The sequence below is a fragment of the Anguilla rostrata genome, chromosome 10 (assembly GCF_018555375.3).
Source record: "Anguilla rostrata isolate EN2019 chromosome 10, ASM1855537v3, whole genome shotgun sequence".
NCBI lineage: Eukaryota > Metazoa > Chordata > Actinopteri > Anguilliformes > Anguillidae > Anguilla > Anguilla rostrata.
In genome coordinates, this window is record NC_057942.1 from 3,744,147 (window position 1) to 3,760,154 (window position 16,008).

The following is a 16,008-nucleotide window of genomic DNA, read 5'->3' on the forward strand; positions in this document are numbered from 1 at the left end:
ACATATATAATCCTCACTTGAATTAATTACTCATCCTGTTAAGCAAGTGTCTGAAAGAATTTTGAAGACAAAGATCGCAAAGGGTTTTGTTCTTTTTTGTTAAATGTTTATTTTAAAATCATATTTAAATATCTATTTTGAAAGAAAGCATATTACAAAAATATAAATTGGCACTATAAAACTATGGTTGTATAAACACTTCATATTGATAAATAGGCTTGACCAGTCCCTATAACTTTGAATCAAAATCATGAGTTGCGATTATTGTACAAAAAATGCAGGCTAATTATATTGTCCGTCATACAACATTTGGACCTCATTTTGTGAGCAGCCATTTTAAAAATGAGCAATTGACAGTTGTACTGTCTCAGTATCTTGGTCATCGGCCCGGTCATCATGTCCAGGCTGTTCTGGGACGCCCGTGGATCTGAAAGAGAGGGAGGGACTTGGTTTGGAAGATTTGGAGACCTTTAGCCTTTAGTACAGCGTTTCTCAATCCACTGCCTGGTCTGCATAGTGGTGCTTCTCAGTAATAAATTAATTTCGATAGGCATTTTTTTTTAAATGGCATTTTATCCTTAACACAAGTGAATACAGCTAAAATGTGATCAAACCTCACAGCACCACAGAACATTTTTTAAAATTATTTTTTACACACACAGTTTGGTTGGGACGTGCGGCCCATTGTGTCTGAAGGGTCGAGGACCGCTCTCTCTTGCGCTACCTTGTCCTGATGACCCCGCTGGGTCATCCTCTGGGTTTCCTGCTGTACCAGGTCGTCATAGCGATTCTGCGCCTCCCGCGCCTCCTCCTCCTCGTCCTCCCTCTTGCGCTCCTCCTCCCACTGCTGCCGGCGCTGCTCCTCTATCTGCGAGGCGGACGGGACACCCAGCCCGCGCCCCAAATCAGCGGGGTTCACCCCACAATTTACAGCAAACCCCTCCTCCTCCCCCACCCAGCCAATTTAGAAGTCGGGTACAGGCTGTGCCTCTCGGAGTTTGGGGTACCTGCTGTTTGATCTCCTGCAGGCGAGCCGTCCTCTGCCCCTCCTGCGCCTCCTTCTCCTGGCGCCTGGTCTCCCTCTCCCTCTCCAGCTCCTGGATCAGCTCCTCGCGCCTCCTCAGGGACTCCTCCTGGGCCTGCCGGTTCTCCTGCATCTTGAACTCCAGCTGCTGCTGCCGGCCCGTCAGCACCTGGACAGAACCGGAGATCCGTTCAGCTGTCACTGCCTCCCCTCCCCCCCCAACACCCACCCCTGCCCGCGTTCCCTCCAACCGCCACCGGGGGGCGCCGCCGCTCACCTCCTGCATCAGCCGCTCCCTGGCCTTCCTCTCCTTCTGCCACTCCATCTCGCGCTTCTCCCACATGCGCTGGGCGTCCTCCCTAGAGAGACAGAGCAACGACACCGCGGAACGTTCAAGAACGCCACGCCCGCACAACCCGGCGGAAGATTCCGGGCCCCGACGGTCGCCTCCCCGCCCCCCACCTGTAGAGGATGTCGAACTCGGCCTCCCTCTGCCGCTCCACCTGCAGCTGCTCCTCGATGACGCGCTTCATCCAGGCCGCGTCGGCCACCGCCCGCTCCCTCCGGGCGCTCTCCAGCCCGCGGCCCTCCTGCTCCCCCGCCAACAGAGCGGCCAGGATCCTGCGGTCCGCCTCCTGGGGCACGGAACACAGGGGATCCCACCAATCACGGGGGGGCAGATGAAGCCGCTTGGTTTGCATGGACAGTGGAAAGAAGAAAGGGCCCCTCCCCCCTCCTCCTCCAACAGGCCCCTCCTCCTCCAACAGGCCCCTCCCCTTAACAGGCCCATCCCCCTTTCTCCAACAGGCCCCTCCCCCCTGTGAACTCACCAGCTCCTCCTGCACCTGCTGGGCCCGTCTCTTCAGTTGAGCGCGGTACTGCCGGGTCAGGAAGCGCCTGTCAGGGGCCAAACCGAAGGGGAAAGCTTTCAAATACTGCGCCCGGGGGACCTGACGTCGCAGAACACCCCCGCACCCCAAACCCCAAATCTCCCCTCGCCCTGCGGCCGCGCCGTACCCCAGTTCGGTCTTCCTCCGGCTCTCCTCCAGTCGCCTCCTCTCCTCCTCCAGCCTCTCCAGCTCCCAGTGCTGGGTCAGCAGGGCCTCCTGCTCCCTCTTCAGCCGGCCCGCCTGAAGCAAATCAACCAGCCCCGCCCCGGAGGCGCCATTTTGAGATCCTGCTAAAAAGCCTACGTCGCCACCCGTCCCACAACAAACCCCCTTTTCCAAGAAAAATAAAAAAACGACAAAGGAAACAAAAAAAAAAACCTTACTTCCTCCTCCCGGACTTTGAGCTCCTCCATCTGCTGCCGGAGGGCCTCCGCCCACTCCTTCTCCTCCGCTTTCTTCTTCTCCTCCGCCTGCTTCATCCTCTCCACCGCTTCCTTGCGCGTCCTCTCATACTCGTTCTCAAAGCGCTTCTTCTCTTCCTGGTCCGCCTCCTCTTGCTGAACGTTTCAAAGATGGGTTTTTTTTTGTTTGTCATTAGTTAAGACCGTTAAGAGAAAGGACCCCAGTGCTGTCACAGTTTTAAAATTCATGTCATGAGTAAGTACACGGGCATTTCTAATTTTATTATGAGAAATAAATTAATTCTGACTACTGCTACTACCTTTACCCAGGCTCGGGCAGGTGCTTAACTGGAGGGAAAAGGTGAAACCAGGACTCGATACTCCAGATAAGAGTCTGAGACTGGATAGAGTACCAGACCCAGCGAATACTGCCCCAAGACCTCTGGCATCAGGAAATTAATTCTTAAACCTGTGGTACAACAACCGAGTCTGGGTTTCAAGGATAACATTACAGCAGCCCTCTTTCAAGGTTCACCGGCCCAAACTACATAAGCTCATCAATGGCCTTGAAATACAGTGAGTGTCTATAATCTTTCTTTTAATCAAGTCTTTGTATACAACTTGTGTGCCTTCGTGTGGAGGTCAATTTATCCGACTAAATGCTAATGAGCAAAAAAAAAACATACAACTGAAAGGAGCTCCCCCAGGATACCGAATTTCAGATCCGCCCACCCCCGCCCCCGCCCCCCCTCCCAGGATACCAGACTTGGGAAACCACCCAGGATACTGAACTTGGAAACCCCCCCCCCAGGATACCACACTTGGGAACCCCCCCAGGATACCAAACTTGGGACCCCCCCTGATTTCAGACTTGGGAACCCCCCCAGGATACCAAACTTGGCCCCCCCCCCCTAGTGAAAAATACTTTGACATCACGGCTCCCCCCAGAGGATGACCGTACCTCTCGTTTCTCGGACCGCTGCGTCTGCCACTGGCTCACGACGTGGTCTTTGTGCAGCGCCGACTCAACCTGTCGGGACACAAGCAAGGCCGAGATTCAAAAAAAAAAAAAACTAAATGTGTTGGTCCGAAACTCAATCTGAAGACTGGGTTCAAGATTATGTCATGGAACAACTACATCACAAGCCCCTATTGATTTCCGGATCAGGTCCGCCTTCCTTACACACAACCTCTCAAGTTCTCCCTTCATCTGTGTCTCTTCGGTTGTACGGTTTTCTTTCAACACGCAATTGTACTAGCGCCTTAACACAGCTGTGGCATCAGGTGCAACACTTAGTTGCCCAAAAAGGCAGCAAAATCGACAGTTTACTCCGCTTTTCTTTAAGGTGAAACTGAGGTTCTTCCACCAAAGCACCACGTTAAGTCAATCAGGCTGGCAGAGGCAGCCCCTTCACTGACCTTTCGCAGGTCTGGGTCGTTTTTTTTCCAGTGTTCAAGCATCAGCTCCTCGGCCAGCTGCAGGGGGGAAAAAAAAGACAATAAAGGACATTTACTCTCGGTTTACCGCGTGTCCCAATGGACGTTGGTGTGACGCGCAGTGTGTCGCGTGGTCCGTTTATCACACGCGCCTTTTTCCTGCGCTGTTCTCTGGCCGACTTCAGGTCGTCCACGCGCTCCATCAGCTGCGCCTTCCTGTCGGGGATCGACCCCCGGAGTTCGGCCTCCATCTGATCGCGCTCCTCCTGCAGCAGAGCGCGCAGCCGTTCCCTGCGCTGTTCGAGATTTCGCTTCTTCTCCTCCTTAAGCCTCTCCCGATGATAGGCCATCATACTGCCAAGAATACGGGGAAACAACAAGAAAATCAACCGTCGTCACAGCCAACATGAAACGTTCTCACAATGATAACTGACTGGACGGCTTTGTCAATGATACAACATTGCCACTACATGGCAGCAACATAGTGGGAATGTTTTGTGTCAGCTGGCATCGACGTGTTAGGGTCACCTAGGTTAAATGTGTAGTCATACACTTAAGCTTATGTAGTTTTTTGCCTTGACTTTTGCACATATTACTTTACTGTATTATGCCACACGTTTCTATATTTGGCGTGGACCGCAAGAACAGCACGTTCTGCACGCCGAAACGCGCTGGGGATCCAAATAAACATAAATAATACATGGGTGTGCTTATCCTGTTCTTCAATATATTTTTTTTCTCACCATCATTCAAATTAGCTGTAACAAGACCACCGCCTCCCCACAATTTGGTGATCTTAGCGAACAGATGCATTACTGCGTGCGAACAATAGTAGAGATGGGCCTATTGTAACGGCTATCCAAACAATCAATGGGTTAGTGTTACCTTTGTTGATAAGATTGACGCGAGCTCCACTGGGCCTGTTTGCTGCTCCGGACGTTCTGTTCTCTGAAGTACACCGAGTGCAACTCCCATTGTTGCCGCCAACGTGCCTCCTGCTCCCGCTGCCGCACTATCCGCTTCTCCAGCGTTCGAGTACGATTTGACCATTGTGTAGAAATCGTCGGGAGGGCCATTGATCTCAAATATAGCTATTCGTGGGAAAAAGCTGACAATATTCTAACAATTTATGGCGAACGGCGTTAAATAAATAAAAAAACCTGAAAAGCTAGATATATTGCTTACTATATTATTGCAACTACAACGAACGTTACCTTCAACTTGCAAGATAGAAAACTCTTAGCAGCACAGATTTTAACATACTGGTAGCTACCTCAATATGTCGTTTTTTGTTACCCGCACACATCACCGTATTCGGTGATTGTTGGGAGATAATATGTCGTGTGTTGCCGTGCTGTATTTTCAAATTTCAGTTGGAAGTTAGCTTGGAAGCAAACCGTTTGCCTCTCTGCACATACAGCTTCCTGTTTCTCTTGGTTACTCTCTGTGATTTCCTGGTTACGCTATGGGCCACGGTAAGGGTCAAAAAGCTTTGCGAGCATAGACTGTGCACGCGCTCTGTCTCACCCACGCTGCTCGCAGTACGCCAGTTTGACATTCTGTAACTTTGCCTACCTAGATTAGCTAGCCTTGCGTTTGCTGGATGTTTCAATTATTTATTCAAGACATGAACTGATCAAAACATTTCCGCCAGTACCACAGCTAGTGCCAGTACTGATTACATTTATGTTTAACCCAGTGAATGTTGTTATAAAGCAATATATGTTGTCAAATAAAATTATTTGAACATACAAAGACGTTTATTTTGCTATCTATAACATATAACTAATTTATACACGTATGGCAAATATGGACACATGGGCAACTAAATATATTAAAGCCGTATCGATCTTGCTCCCGTTAAATCTTCCCTGTATTGGGCAACTACTAATCCCCAGTCCTGTTGCAAGATCTGAATGTAGATGATTAACAGCGGGATTGATGTCAAGGTTATAGACAAGTGTCACTAAATTTATTATAAAATGCTGATATGTAGACGGATCTCTCGTGATAGGCTACTATCTGTTGAGGCAGTGATTGTTAAGATAGACACGCGCGCATAAAGTTTTGAAATTGCATCTAACATGCGAAGAGCTGCACAGACATGACATTTGCACTCCACCTGAGAACCTGCTCGTACCTGTATTTTATTCCGCTTGGGTGCGCAGAACAGACAGTTTTGACTGAAGGTGCAAAGCAGTGACACTTCATCTAAATGGGTGTATTCGACTGTCCGCCATTAAATTATTCATCACGTAGAGTTAAATGTTTAATGTGGGCTAGATAGTCTTCTCTAATTGTAGCCCGAATGTCTCGCTGTTTGCGGGTAATGTCAGTGACAGGGCACAGTGAGCAAGAAACAGCTATGAACCTAAACGGTCACACAACTTCCAAATAAAGAACCTACAGTTTCTCGTGCAGTTCATTGATTATATCGTCGTCTGTGCAAGTCCGACTGTTAACTAGCAACACATTATTATTTATAGTTGTTTGAACACACTGGGGTTGACGTTCCCGTGTGGAAATTAATGGAAAAAGCGCTCCAAACAGCATGTTACTGCCATTAAATATTAACCTGTCAAATGCAAAGCTTCGGCCACGCAACTTAAATGCCAATGCTAGAAAATTAAGTAGTTCGTTGCGTTACAATAGATAATATCTGCATGAACCACAAATTTTCTATGTGACCAACCCGTACAGCAAATCTCTGAAGCGGGGCGCACTCTTCGTTTTTTTCACGTCTGGGCGGGCTTCGTCCCTCCCACTTGTTCTGGATTGGTTACGTTTTGCCCACCTGTTGAAAATGACCAGTCCGTGTGTGGCCTTTAGGACTGTCAGTGTTTGTCGAACATCAGTAGATTTGCATTGGGTGAGTTGGAGAGTCTGACTTGAGCAGTTCCGGGTTCTCTCCAAATCTTTAGCTGGCTATATTTTAAGAAGTGAGCTCGCTAGATTTTAACGGTAGTTGGGGCGTCCTTCTCCGGATTCTTTAAACAATGGCGCTTCTCATGGAGCACCAATTCAGACAGCTCCCCGCCGATAAGCAAGTGGAGACCAGGCCCTTTCTGGAGTCGGTGTCGTACCTTCCGCCATTCTTTGGTAAGTTTTCACTCGCTCAGCCAGGTAGCTAACCTGCAGTCTCACCGAGCCGTACTAGCTCGTCGAGCGAGTTCATGCCGCTTTAAGTTAACGGAGACTCGTGTATTGAGGAATGACTAGTGTTCGCTGAATTATTGTTGAAAATACAGCTATCAGTCTAACGTGTACGTTTACGTGGAGCAAAATGGCTAAGTTAGTTAGCTAACTAAATCAGTTACCTACAGTCAAGTAGTTGACTAGCCGAGTTCATTCCATGCATTTTGTTGGGTCGAGTTCGCAACGGATTTGATAACTAACTGCAACAGTTAATCTAAGTAGCTAACACAAGCGAACTGTAAAACAGGGATTGTATTTGAGAATGGATTACAAGTTTACTTTGAATACTCTTTATCGTGTAGCTATCCAGCAGTAGTAATCAAACATGTAATTTCTAAGATCCTATTCGCAAGCACTCAGTTTTTTCCCCTTTCGATATAATACCCAATTAATCACTAATTAATTAGTCTATACATTTTATTTTGGTAGCTAGCGCATTGGTATGAACTATGAAGGCAATTCTTTTAGTGCTGGGATGTAAAGGATTATTAATTAGCCCTTACTGGTGATGAGGTTTATAGCTACAATGTGTTTGTGATAGTCGTGTTGGCAACAGCTTCTCTCAATACGTCTCCTGTGTTTACTATAACCGGTAAGGGTGGGCATTCGGCAACTTGTTTAGTAAGCAAACCATCCTGATCCCTTCACAAACACGACAGATAAAGCGTGTGACTTTTTACTCGCTATCAGTTATCTTGCGTGGGATCAATGTTTGGGATTAAAATAATTGTTATTAAATGAACCGACACACAAACAAAGCCTAGTTATGGCCTGTCTCATCCTTACAAAATATAGTCTTTTGTATATTTGTAATTTGAATTTCTGTAGCCTATACTTTATACTTTTATTTATGCAAGAGGTCCCTCCCACTCTATATATACTGTCTATAGATATCTGTTGCCATATTATTAACGAGGACATTATGATTGTGCTTGGGTTCAAAAGCCTGTTCTGCCACATTTTCTTTTATATTTGTGTTAGATATACAGTGTAGTCTTTCTGCCCAAATCACTAATTTCCCATATATTATGGTATTAAAGATTGAAATGTATGTGTATGTTACACTTGCAGCTGAGGCATACAAGAGTGGAATATAACCTGCTAATGAATCCGACTGATTTTTGTTTGAGGAAAGAAAAAAAAAGAAAAAAGACAGTGGGTTAGTCTGCATTTTATCAAATTCCCTGCTCTTTCCCTGCTCTGCTTACAGCTGGCAAAATAAAACCTTGTAAAACTCCAAGGGTGTATGTGTTTGGACAGAGACGGCCTGTAGGCGTGGCATCCCCAAGGATGCTTTTACAGTGATATGCCAAATGTGTCGGCTACACAGAGGCTGATTCACGGACGTTTATAGTCGGCGTTTGACTTGGGTGGCGCGGTTCGATGTTCTTGTTTTTACACCATACCTGACCGGCCTATTTAACACACCTGTGCGTTTGGTGTAGCCTACCTGTGAGGGGCTGCTGAACGCGTGTGTAGCCCCCGAAGCTACTGTTTGCGGTGTTTCCGTTGCCATGGTTCCGTAGGACAAAAGGAGGGGCGATGGAAACACCGGTGAATGGGGGTGTCTTTGGGACACACTGCGGCTGAAGAAGTCCAAGCCGGTTGCCTGAGGCTGTAGCACGCTTGGCTGTGTGGAGGGAGGGGGGGGAGGGGAGGGAGGGGAGGGAGGGAGGGGGCTGGCGTGTTTGGAACTGCGTACTGACGTCCTAGACCTTGTTGTCTGGTCGTTGGCGCTAATGTGAAAATAATATTTTATGAAAATTAATTTTCAGCCGCCTGCTATGTTTGGGCACGGGGCAATCTTTCTGTTTTGCTTTCAGCTGGAGTGCAGCCTCTGTAGAAGAATGAGACCCATTTCCAGAATCTCACTAAATTTCCCAAACCGGTTTCTCATCTTGAAACTGATTTCTACTGATCTCTGGCGTTTGGGACTGTTACCCCCCCCCACCCCCCCATCCCCCAAACGCTTGCCTGAGAAAGTTGCGCAACGCGATACGCCATCTATTAAAACACTTCCTTCCAGCTCGAGCAATTATATGTCATGAGGGATTATCTTTTTGGATCGCGTTTCTTTGCAAAGCGAGTAACAAACCTTTTTGCATACATAATTTAATCTCCTGTCCTGAATTTAGGACGAGAAATTGATTAGGCCGGTGTTGAGTTGCCCTGCCCATTCAGAAGGGGGTACAGCGTGCCCGGATATCATTGTGATGTGTCATTGTGCGATTCGTATGCGAAACCTTTTCCTATTGAATTTGCGAATCTGAAACACCCAAAGAGTTCCAGGTCTCGGTTGTGGATGTTGGCTGGCTTTCTTTCCATCTCATTGTTTTGTGTTGAGCCTGCTAATCACCAATCTGCCTCCCTTTTACCGTTCAACAATGCCGGAAACTTTACCCGCCCATCTCTCAATGCAAATCAAATACATTTTTGTGTGTGTGTGTGTGTGTGTGTGTGTGCTGGCCTTTTTGTTTCGTGAAATGAGTAGATTTATTTGAGCACATTAAAAAGCGTAACGTTGGACGCTATGGTTCATTTATGTGGTGTGCACCCTTCATTCAAAAGCATGGAAAATAATTTGGTGACGACCTTGTATTCAAGGGAACAGAAAGTTGCCCATAAATATCAGTATATTAGTACAAATGTAGACTATATTGGTCATTGGTGCAGTAAAGTAATCATTTAGTCAGATGCTGATGTTCTTTGTTTTGTTGTGTGAAATCGCTGGCAGTGGGTAGTGAGCCCGATGGTCTGAACGGTGCCCTCAGTGCAGGGCCTTGGGGTGGGTGGGTGGGGGGGTGGGGGGGGGGGGGAGGGGGCGCCAACGTCACTGCAATGCATACAAAGCTAGTGGCAAAATGCAAACCGAAACGAGACAGCAGAAACAGGGCCTGCATTGTGCGGCAGGGCTGAACAGAGAGAGGCAACGGCGTCAGATAATGAGCACATTCAGGAAAAGTCGCTATAGGGAGGGCTGGGGGGGCTGGGGTGCGGGGGGGGGGGGCGGTGGAGGAATTCTCTGTAACCAGAGATGCCCTGGGCGAGCGACACAATGTCTCACAGTCTGTCATGAACGAGATACTGTAGTCGACCGGGGGCGCTGAGGGCTGTCAACACACGCTCCCCCTAGTGGCCGTCTCGGTATACTGCAGGTATCCAGTCCTCCACTATCCCAAGCTGCACTGGCCTAGACAAATGTACCCAGGGTTGGAGTAATTCCCTTATTGAAGTACCTCGAATATAACGTGCCTATAGGCTACTGACACTGGAGGTAATGTGTCGGCCTCAAATTGTGTTCAGATAATCACAATTTATGTCGCCGCTTTGGATTCGTTTTTTTATTTTTTATTTTTAAAAACATTGTATTCCACAAAATAAATGACCCGACAATGCAGTTCCGTCTGTGGTCTTTAGAATGCTATTATGTTTTGGGACCGAACGCAGAACTGAGGCAATCTCATTGATGTTATTCCCTCAGCCGGGCTATGAATGGGACCCGTGGACCCTGAAGCAGCCGGGGGGTGCAGTGGGGGGCGGGTTTGGGGGGGGGGGGGGGGTGGCGCGGTGCCGGTCCGGTGTTTTACGGTGCTGCTCCGGCTGAATGCCGCACCTGGAGAGGCCGCTGAAAAATGGATGAGGCTGTGAGAGCCGCTTTCAGAAATCTGTCCGACTCTCTCGGACGGCCTGAATTATTGATCAGCTGTTTTAGGAGAGACTGGGTGCGGTGGGAAGGGATGGGGGGGGTGGGGGTGGTGGAGGGGGGGTGCACTATTTTAAATGGCACTAAAGGCTCAAAGAAACCTTGGTACAAAAGTAAAGATGTAAATCATGTCAAGTGCTGTCTGCTCTAACCATTATGTAGCCCTATACACTATGGGCCTATACTAAGATATACACTAAGACCCTCTAGCATGTGCGTTTTAGCACATGCAAAAACCAGTACCATGCCCAATGATTGGTCATGGTATTTATTTTGCACCAATCACGGGATGTGTTATTAGTTTTGTATGTGCTGAAGCTAATTTAGCAAATTTGGCCCTGTGTTGTTTGTGTTGCCATGTACATTACCCAGACCCATGTTTATTCAGACCCATGTTTTTTGTGTTGTGATTTTGGTGATCCCGCCACTGCAGTACCTCTGATTCTCTTGCCCCTGCCACCCCCCCCCCCCCCACAGACTGCTGGGCTCCACGGTCTTCGCTCCGGTCAAAGCGGACATTGCTGGAAACATCACGGTAAGCCCCCCCCCCTCTGTCTGAAACTAATACTGCAAGTCACCTAGGGCTGTTCTGTGAGAGAGTAAAACTCAGGGAAACACTTTGATTGGACATCGGTAACCTATGGATTTATTTGCCCTGGAGGTCCTTGGTACGTGCGGTTAAAATCTGTCATTGGACTTTGTTTTCAGATACGTAGGTACCTTAATTTCTCAACCCTTTTTGAGATGGTTTGTGTCAAGGCAGTAGAAAGATAAACTGCTGATAATTTCGTTTTTTGACAACACGCTGTACAAAGTGCCATTTAGACATGATGGACAGAAAATTGAGTGGGTAATCATTAGTGGCTTGCTTTGTGAAGTGTACTGTGACAAATTCTTTGTAAATCTGCCATATAAATGTATGCGATTTAGATTTTTTTTGTTTAGTGATGTCCATTTCTGAGAGAGAAAAAAAAAATTGGGAAAAAAAAAAAATCTGTCTTTCTCTTCAGAAAATCAAAGCAGTGTACGACAGTAACCCGTCCAGGTTTAAGACCCTGCAGCAGATCCTGGAGGCGGAGAAGGAGATGTACGGCTCTGATTGGCCCAAAGTAGGAGCCACCCTGGCGCTTATGTGGCTCAAAAGGTGGGGCAGGCTGGCGTGGGACTACATTTCCCATGATGCTTTGCGTGGGTGGCTGTGGGCCTGACCTGACCGCCCGCCGCTGCCCTCTTCTGTCCACCAGGGGTCTCCGGTTCATCCAGGTCCTGCTGCAGAGCCTCGTGGACGGCGAGAGGGACGACAGCAACCCCAATCTCATCCGCGTCAACATCACCAAGGCGTACGAGCTGGCGCTGAAGAAGTACCACGGGTGGCTGGTCCAGCAGCTCTTCAAGGTAACACGCGTGTGTTAGAACGTTGATGGATGGCTAGCTGTGTAATTTTGCGTTCGTTTGCTTTGTTCTTGTTTTTTTTGTAGTTTTTTTTGTCAAGAAACATGTTTTGAAAGAAACGCATGCACCTGCTCTCTCTGTCCTGCAGGCGGCGCTGTACGCGGCCCCCTACCGGTCGGACTTTATCAAGGCTCTGGCCAAGGGGCGGGAGGTGAAGGAGGAGGACTGCTTGGAGAAGGTCCGGCAGTTCCTGGTCAATTACACGGTCACGGTGGACGCCATCTACGAGATGTACAACAAAATGAACGCTGAGCTGGACTACAAAGTGTGACCCCACCCGCCCCGCCCTGTCCCGCCCCGCCCCGGTCCTCACGACCTGTTTCACTGTCTGACCAAAGCCTTTAGCCCCCGCCCCGCCCCGCCCCGCCCCGCCCCGCCCCGCCCCGCCCCGTTTGCTTTTATCTTTCGTCCTGCGGCTTGCCTCGGGCTGTGTGCCTTTTTGCACTTTCGTGGGCGCGGTTCGTGACCTGGTTCAGCCGAACAGATGGCCACACCCCTCTGTGTTCCTCTTTAACTTTTTTACTGGAGTGCCTTTGGCTCGAAATCTTCTGAAGAGGCGGGTAGGTGTCCTCAATGCGCTGTGGCTGCACATGGCCTACTGTAGGCTGTCCTCACTGACGCACACATTACATTACAGGCATTACATTACATTACAGGCATTACATTACATTACATTACATTACAGGCATTACATTACATTACAGGCATTACATTACATTACATTACATACATTACATTACATTACATTACAGGCATTACATTACATTACATTACAGGCATTACAGTACATTACATTACAGGCATTACATTACATTACATTACAGACACTACATTACATTACATTACAGGCATTACATTACATTACAGGCATTACATTACATTGCAGGCATTTAGCCTCACACAACATTCTACATCGCAGTTACGTTACATCCGTTTATACAGCTGGATATGTACTGAAGCAATGCAGGTTAAGTACCTCGGCTCAAGGGTACAACGGCAGTGTCCTACCCGGGAATCGAACCTGTGACCTGCAGGTTACAAGACCAGTTCCTTACTCATTATACTACACTGCTGCCCCCCCACATCCGCGCTGTAGGCCCCCAGCCCAGTGCTTTTTTATATTATATATTATATTTTATATTTTAACCTGATATGGCTGGAAGACGCGGCAACTGGGAATATTCATCCATTAAAAAAAAAAAAAAAACCTTATTAACACCAACCAGCCTTTTTTGAGGCTGTTTTTTAGGAAAACCAAAACCAAAGTATTTGAACACCAAACTGTAACTTAATGCCTGCCAGCCAGCGCCCCCCGCCCCCCCCCCAGTTCAAGAGCTTGTTAAACCGGTTTTGCCATCAGCAATGTTTTATTTATTAGTTCCTTAAGCTCTGTGACCGTTAATTTAAACCCCAGCACGCTGACCAGAAACTTACTTGAAGCTACTTTCACACACTTGCAAAAATACTGTATTCAGATCAACTGCGTTTTGTTTCGGAAGGTGTGTCTATTTCTGACTGATTGAGGAATATCAATATACCTTATGGACTTGCTATATATACTGTATGTGACAGACCTGGGTCCAATACGTATTTGTTTTGGATTCAAATACTTCTCCACACTTTACTGATCTTGTCTGGTGCATTGGAACCAATGAACTGCTCTCAAGAAGTGCAAACCTCGCCTTCTGGTCATATTGGCAGGCTCAGTTACACCAGGCAAGAGCAATAGAGCACAGAAAAGTAATTGAATCCTAAACAAATACGTATTTGACCCAGGTCTGGTGGATATAATATGACTGAAATGTTTCAGTTGTCTTATGATTTGTGAAATTATACTGACGTCCAAATGGGTAAATGGTCAGACTCTTACGATGTTCGGTGAGGTTAAATCATGCAAAGTACTGAAGTGGTACTACGTTGTATTTACTGTCTTTTACAAAATACTGTCACGTACTTGCAGTCAGTGGAAGGACCGCCATTCCTCTCTTAATTATGCACAGTGCTTTGTGTTTGACCTGCCTTCAATCCTAATTTTTTTTTTTAAAGAAAAGATGTTTTGGGAAAGTTCAGCTAAAAAAGGTGGGATTGGTGGACTTTGGTGCTTTTGCCATCAACTCAAATCCACATTTTAAAGCGATGTTAATAATCGTTTGTGTTCGTTCAGGATTTCAGGAAATGAATGGATTATGTGAAATGGACTCCTGATGATATATATTTTTTCCATGAGATATTTATTTGGCTTAATTCTTAGCCTGGATACAAAGACTTAGTGTTAGTGGGACCACAAGATTTCAGCCTCTTTCAAAAAAAATGTGATCAGCTTTTTTTAACCACAGTTATGAATTTTATTTTCCCTCGCTGAAGATTTCAAATCACCTTCAAAATGATAAAATAAATGGTCCTGCAAACCTGATCTCTTATTTTCAGGTAATTTCAGGTAAATATTTTCAGTGCCCCCTCTGCAGGTGATGCTCACAATGCCTTTTGCCTCCGACACCAAAGTGCAGATTTATGCCTTCTTCATACACCAGTGGAGAGTTTACATGACGTTCACCTCTTGAACAGTTACAATAATAATAATGATAAATAATATGTTTAGTGTTGAATGTAAGATTTTACCTCTGGCTGAATTATGCAGGGCTACTGTATATCCACTGTATGGACAAAAATCATCTGTATTTTTATTTTTTTCTTCTCTTCCAATAAGTGTATTTTTAAGGTGGCTAAATGTTTGGGAATCAAATTATTCCAGTAATATGAGGAATGCCGAATGTTCTGGAATACACACGTATAGCAGCAACACGAAAAATAAAAATGCCACCACATGCCTTGCCTGTTACGCAGGTGTACCATGTACCTTATCAGGGTGGCTCATGGGAGTTTTCTTGCAGCATTCTGTTGTGTGCGTTTGCCTGTAAGCTGGACGTGTAGCTAAATTAAATTAATCGAATAGTTCAGCTTTTACTACCTACTTCAATGCACTGAGTGTGGCTGGGTTCTGGGTGCGTTTGTTATACTGATATTTGCTTCTGTTTCTTACTTTGCCTGATTATTTTTGAACTTTGTCTCATCCCTTCCTGTCGATCTCAAATAATTAATGAACAATTGTAATATTTCTTAATTTATTAATTGTCCACACATTTATTATGAATATGACCATGAGCTTATTGGGGTTGATTTTGGTGAACATGAATCTTAAACATGCTTATTCTAATGTTTTATGAATAAAACAAGCAAACAACAAAAGGGCTACTTGACTGTGTTGTTCATGTTTATGAACTAATCAAAGCCATGTGATGTAATGGAGCATAGATAGCAATGTGGTGTGTGTGTGTTATGTACATGTTTGTATGTGAATGCATTTTCAATGCCAGAATATCAGTCAAAAAATGTAATGGGAAGGGGAGGTGCACGCTTGCAACTCCAATAGTCACTTTATTTGTGAAATGTTAACAGATTGGGAATAACTATTTAAAAAAATACTCTATATTCATATATTTGTATGTCGTTAACCTCATTATCTGATCAATAAAAATATATGGATTTATATATGTAAAGTAGCCTATTAATGTTTCATAATTGCCTCTTCTGTGGCTTTACAGATGGCAGTACAAAAAGGGACAAGTATCTTAATAGCATCTCTCCATTGTTCACAATGCAGTGCCCAAACGTTTTAGTTACAGTATTCCAGCTAGCCACTAGAGGGCGATGTTCTCTAAGGTTTTACTCTAAAGACCTGTGCGGTTCAATACACACTCATGCACACTCATGTGCAGTTCAATACACTCATGAATTGCTTTGTATATTGGTTTCAAAAAGGTCATACACGACGATGATCACTAAAGGAAGTATAAATAACTGAAAATAACTTGATATAATATACAGTTAATATAAACCCGCTATGTT

At 46.1% G+C, this 16,008-nt stretch overlaps 2 protein-coding genes across 2 annotated transcripts; one reads left to right on the forward strand and one right to left on the reverse strand.

Annotated features, from left to right (window-relative positions):
• Positions 1-106: 106 nt before the first annotated feature.
• Positions 107-5,206, reverse strand: tchp (trichoplein, keratin filament binding). The gene is made up of 12 exons (XM_064353520.1): positions 4,638-5,206; positions 3,905-4,106; positions 3,735-3,791; positions 3,277-3,345; positions 2,298-2,471; positions 2,042-2,154; positions 1,855-1,921; positions 1,487-1,659; positions 1,302-1,383; positions 1,008-1,193; positions 725-868; positions 107-427 (listed from the first exon to the last, which is right to left on the reverse strand). Exons 1-12 carry the CDS (start codon positions 4,826-4,828, stop codon positions 395-397), a joined length of 1,491 nt encoding a protein of 496 aa, XP_064209590.1. The 5' UTR covers positions 4,829-5,206; the 3' UTR covers positions 107-394.
• A 1,370-nt stretch (positions 5,207-6,576) lies between these two features.
• Positions 6,577-15,659, forward strand: gltpa (glycolipid transfer protein a). Its single transcript, XM_064353521.1, has 5 exons — positions 6,577-6,855; positions 11,128-11,185; positions 11,661-11,794; positions 11,895-12,045; positions 12,191-15,659. Exons 1-5 carry the CDS (start codon positions 6,749-6,751, stop codon positions 12,371-12,373), a joined length of 633 nt encoding a protein of 210 aa, XP_064209591.1. The 5' UTR covers positions 6,577-6,748; the 3' UTR covers positions 12,374-15,659.
• The last annotated feature ends 349 nt before the right edge of the window (positions 15,660-16,008 follow it).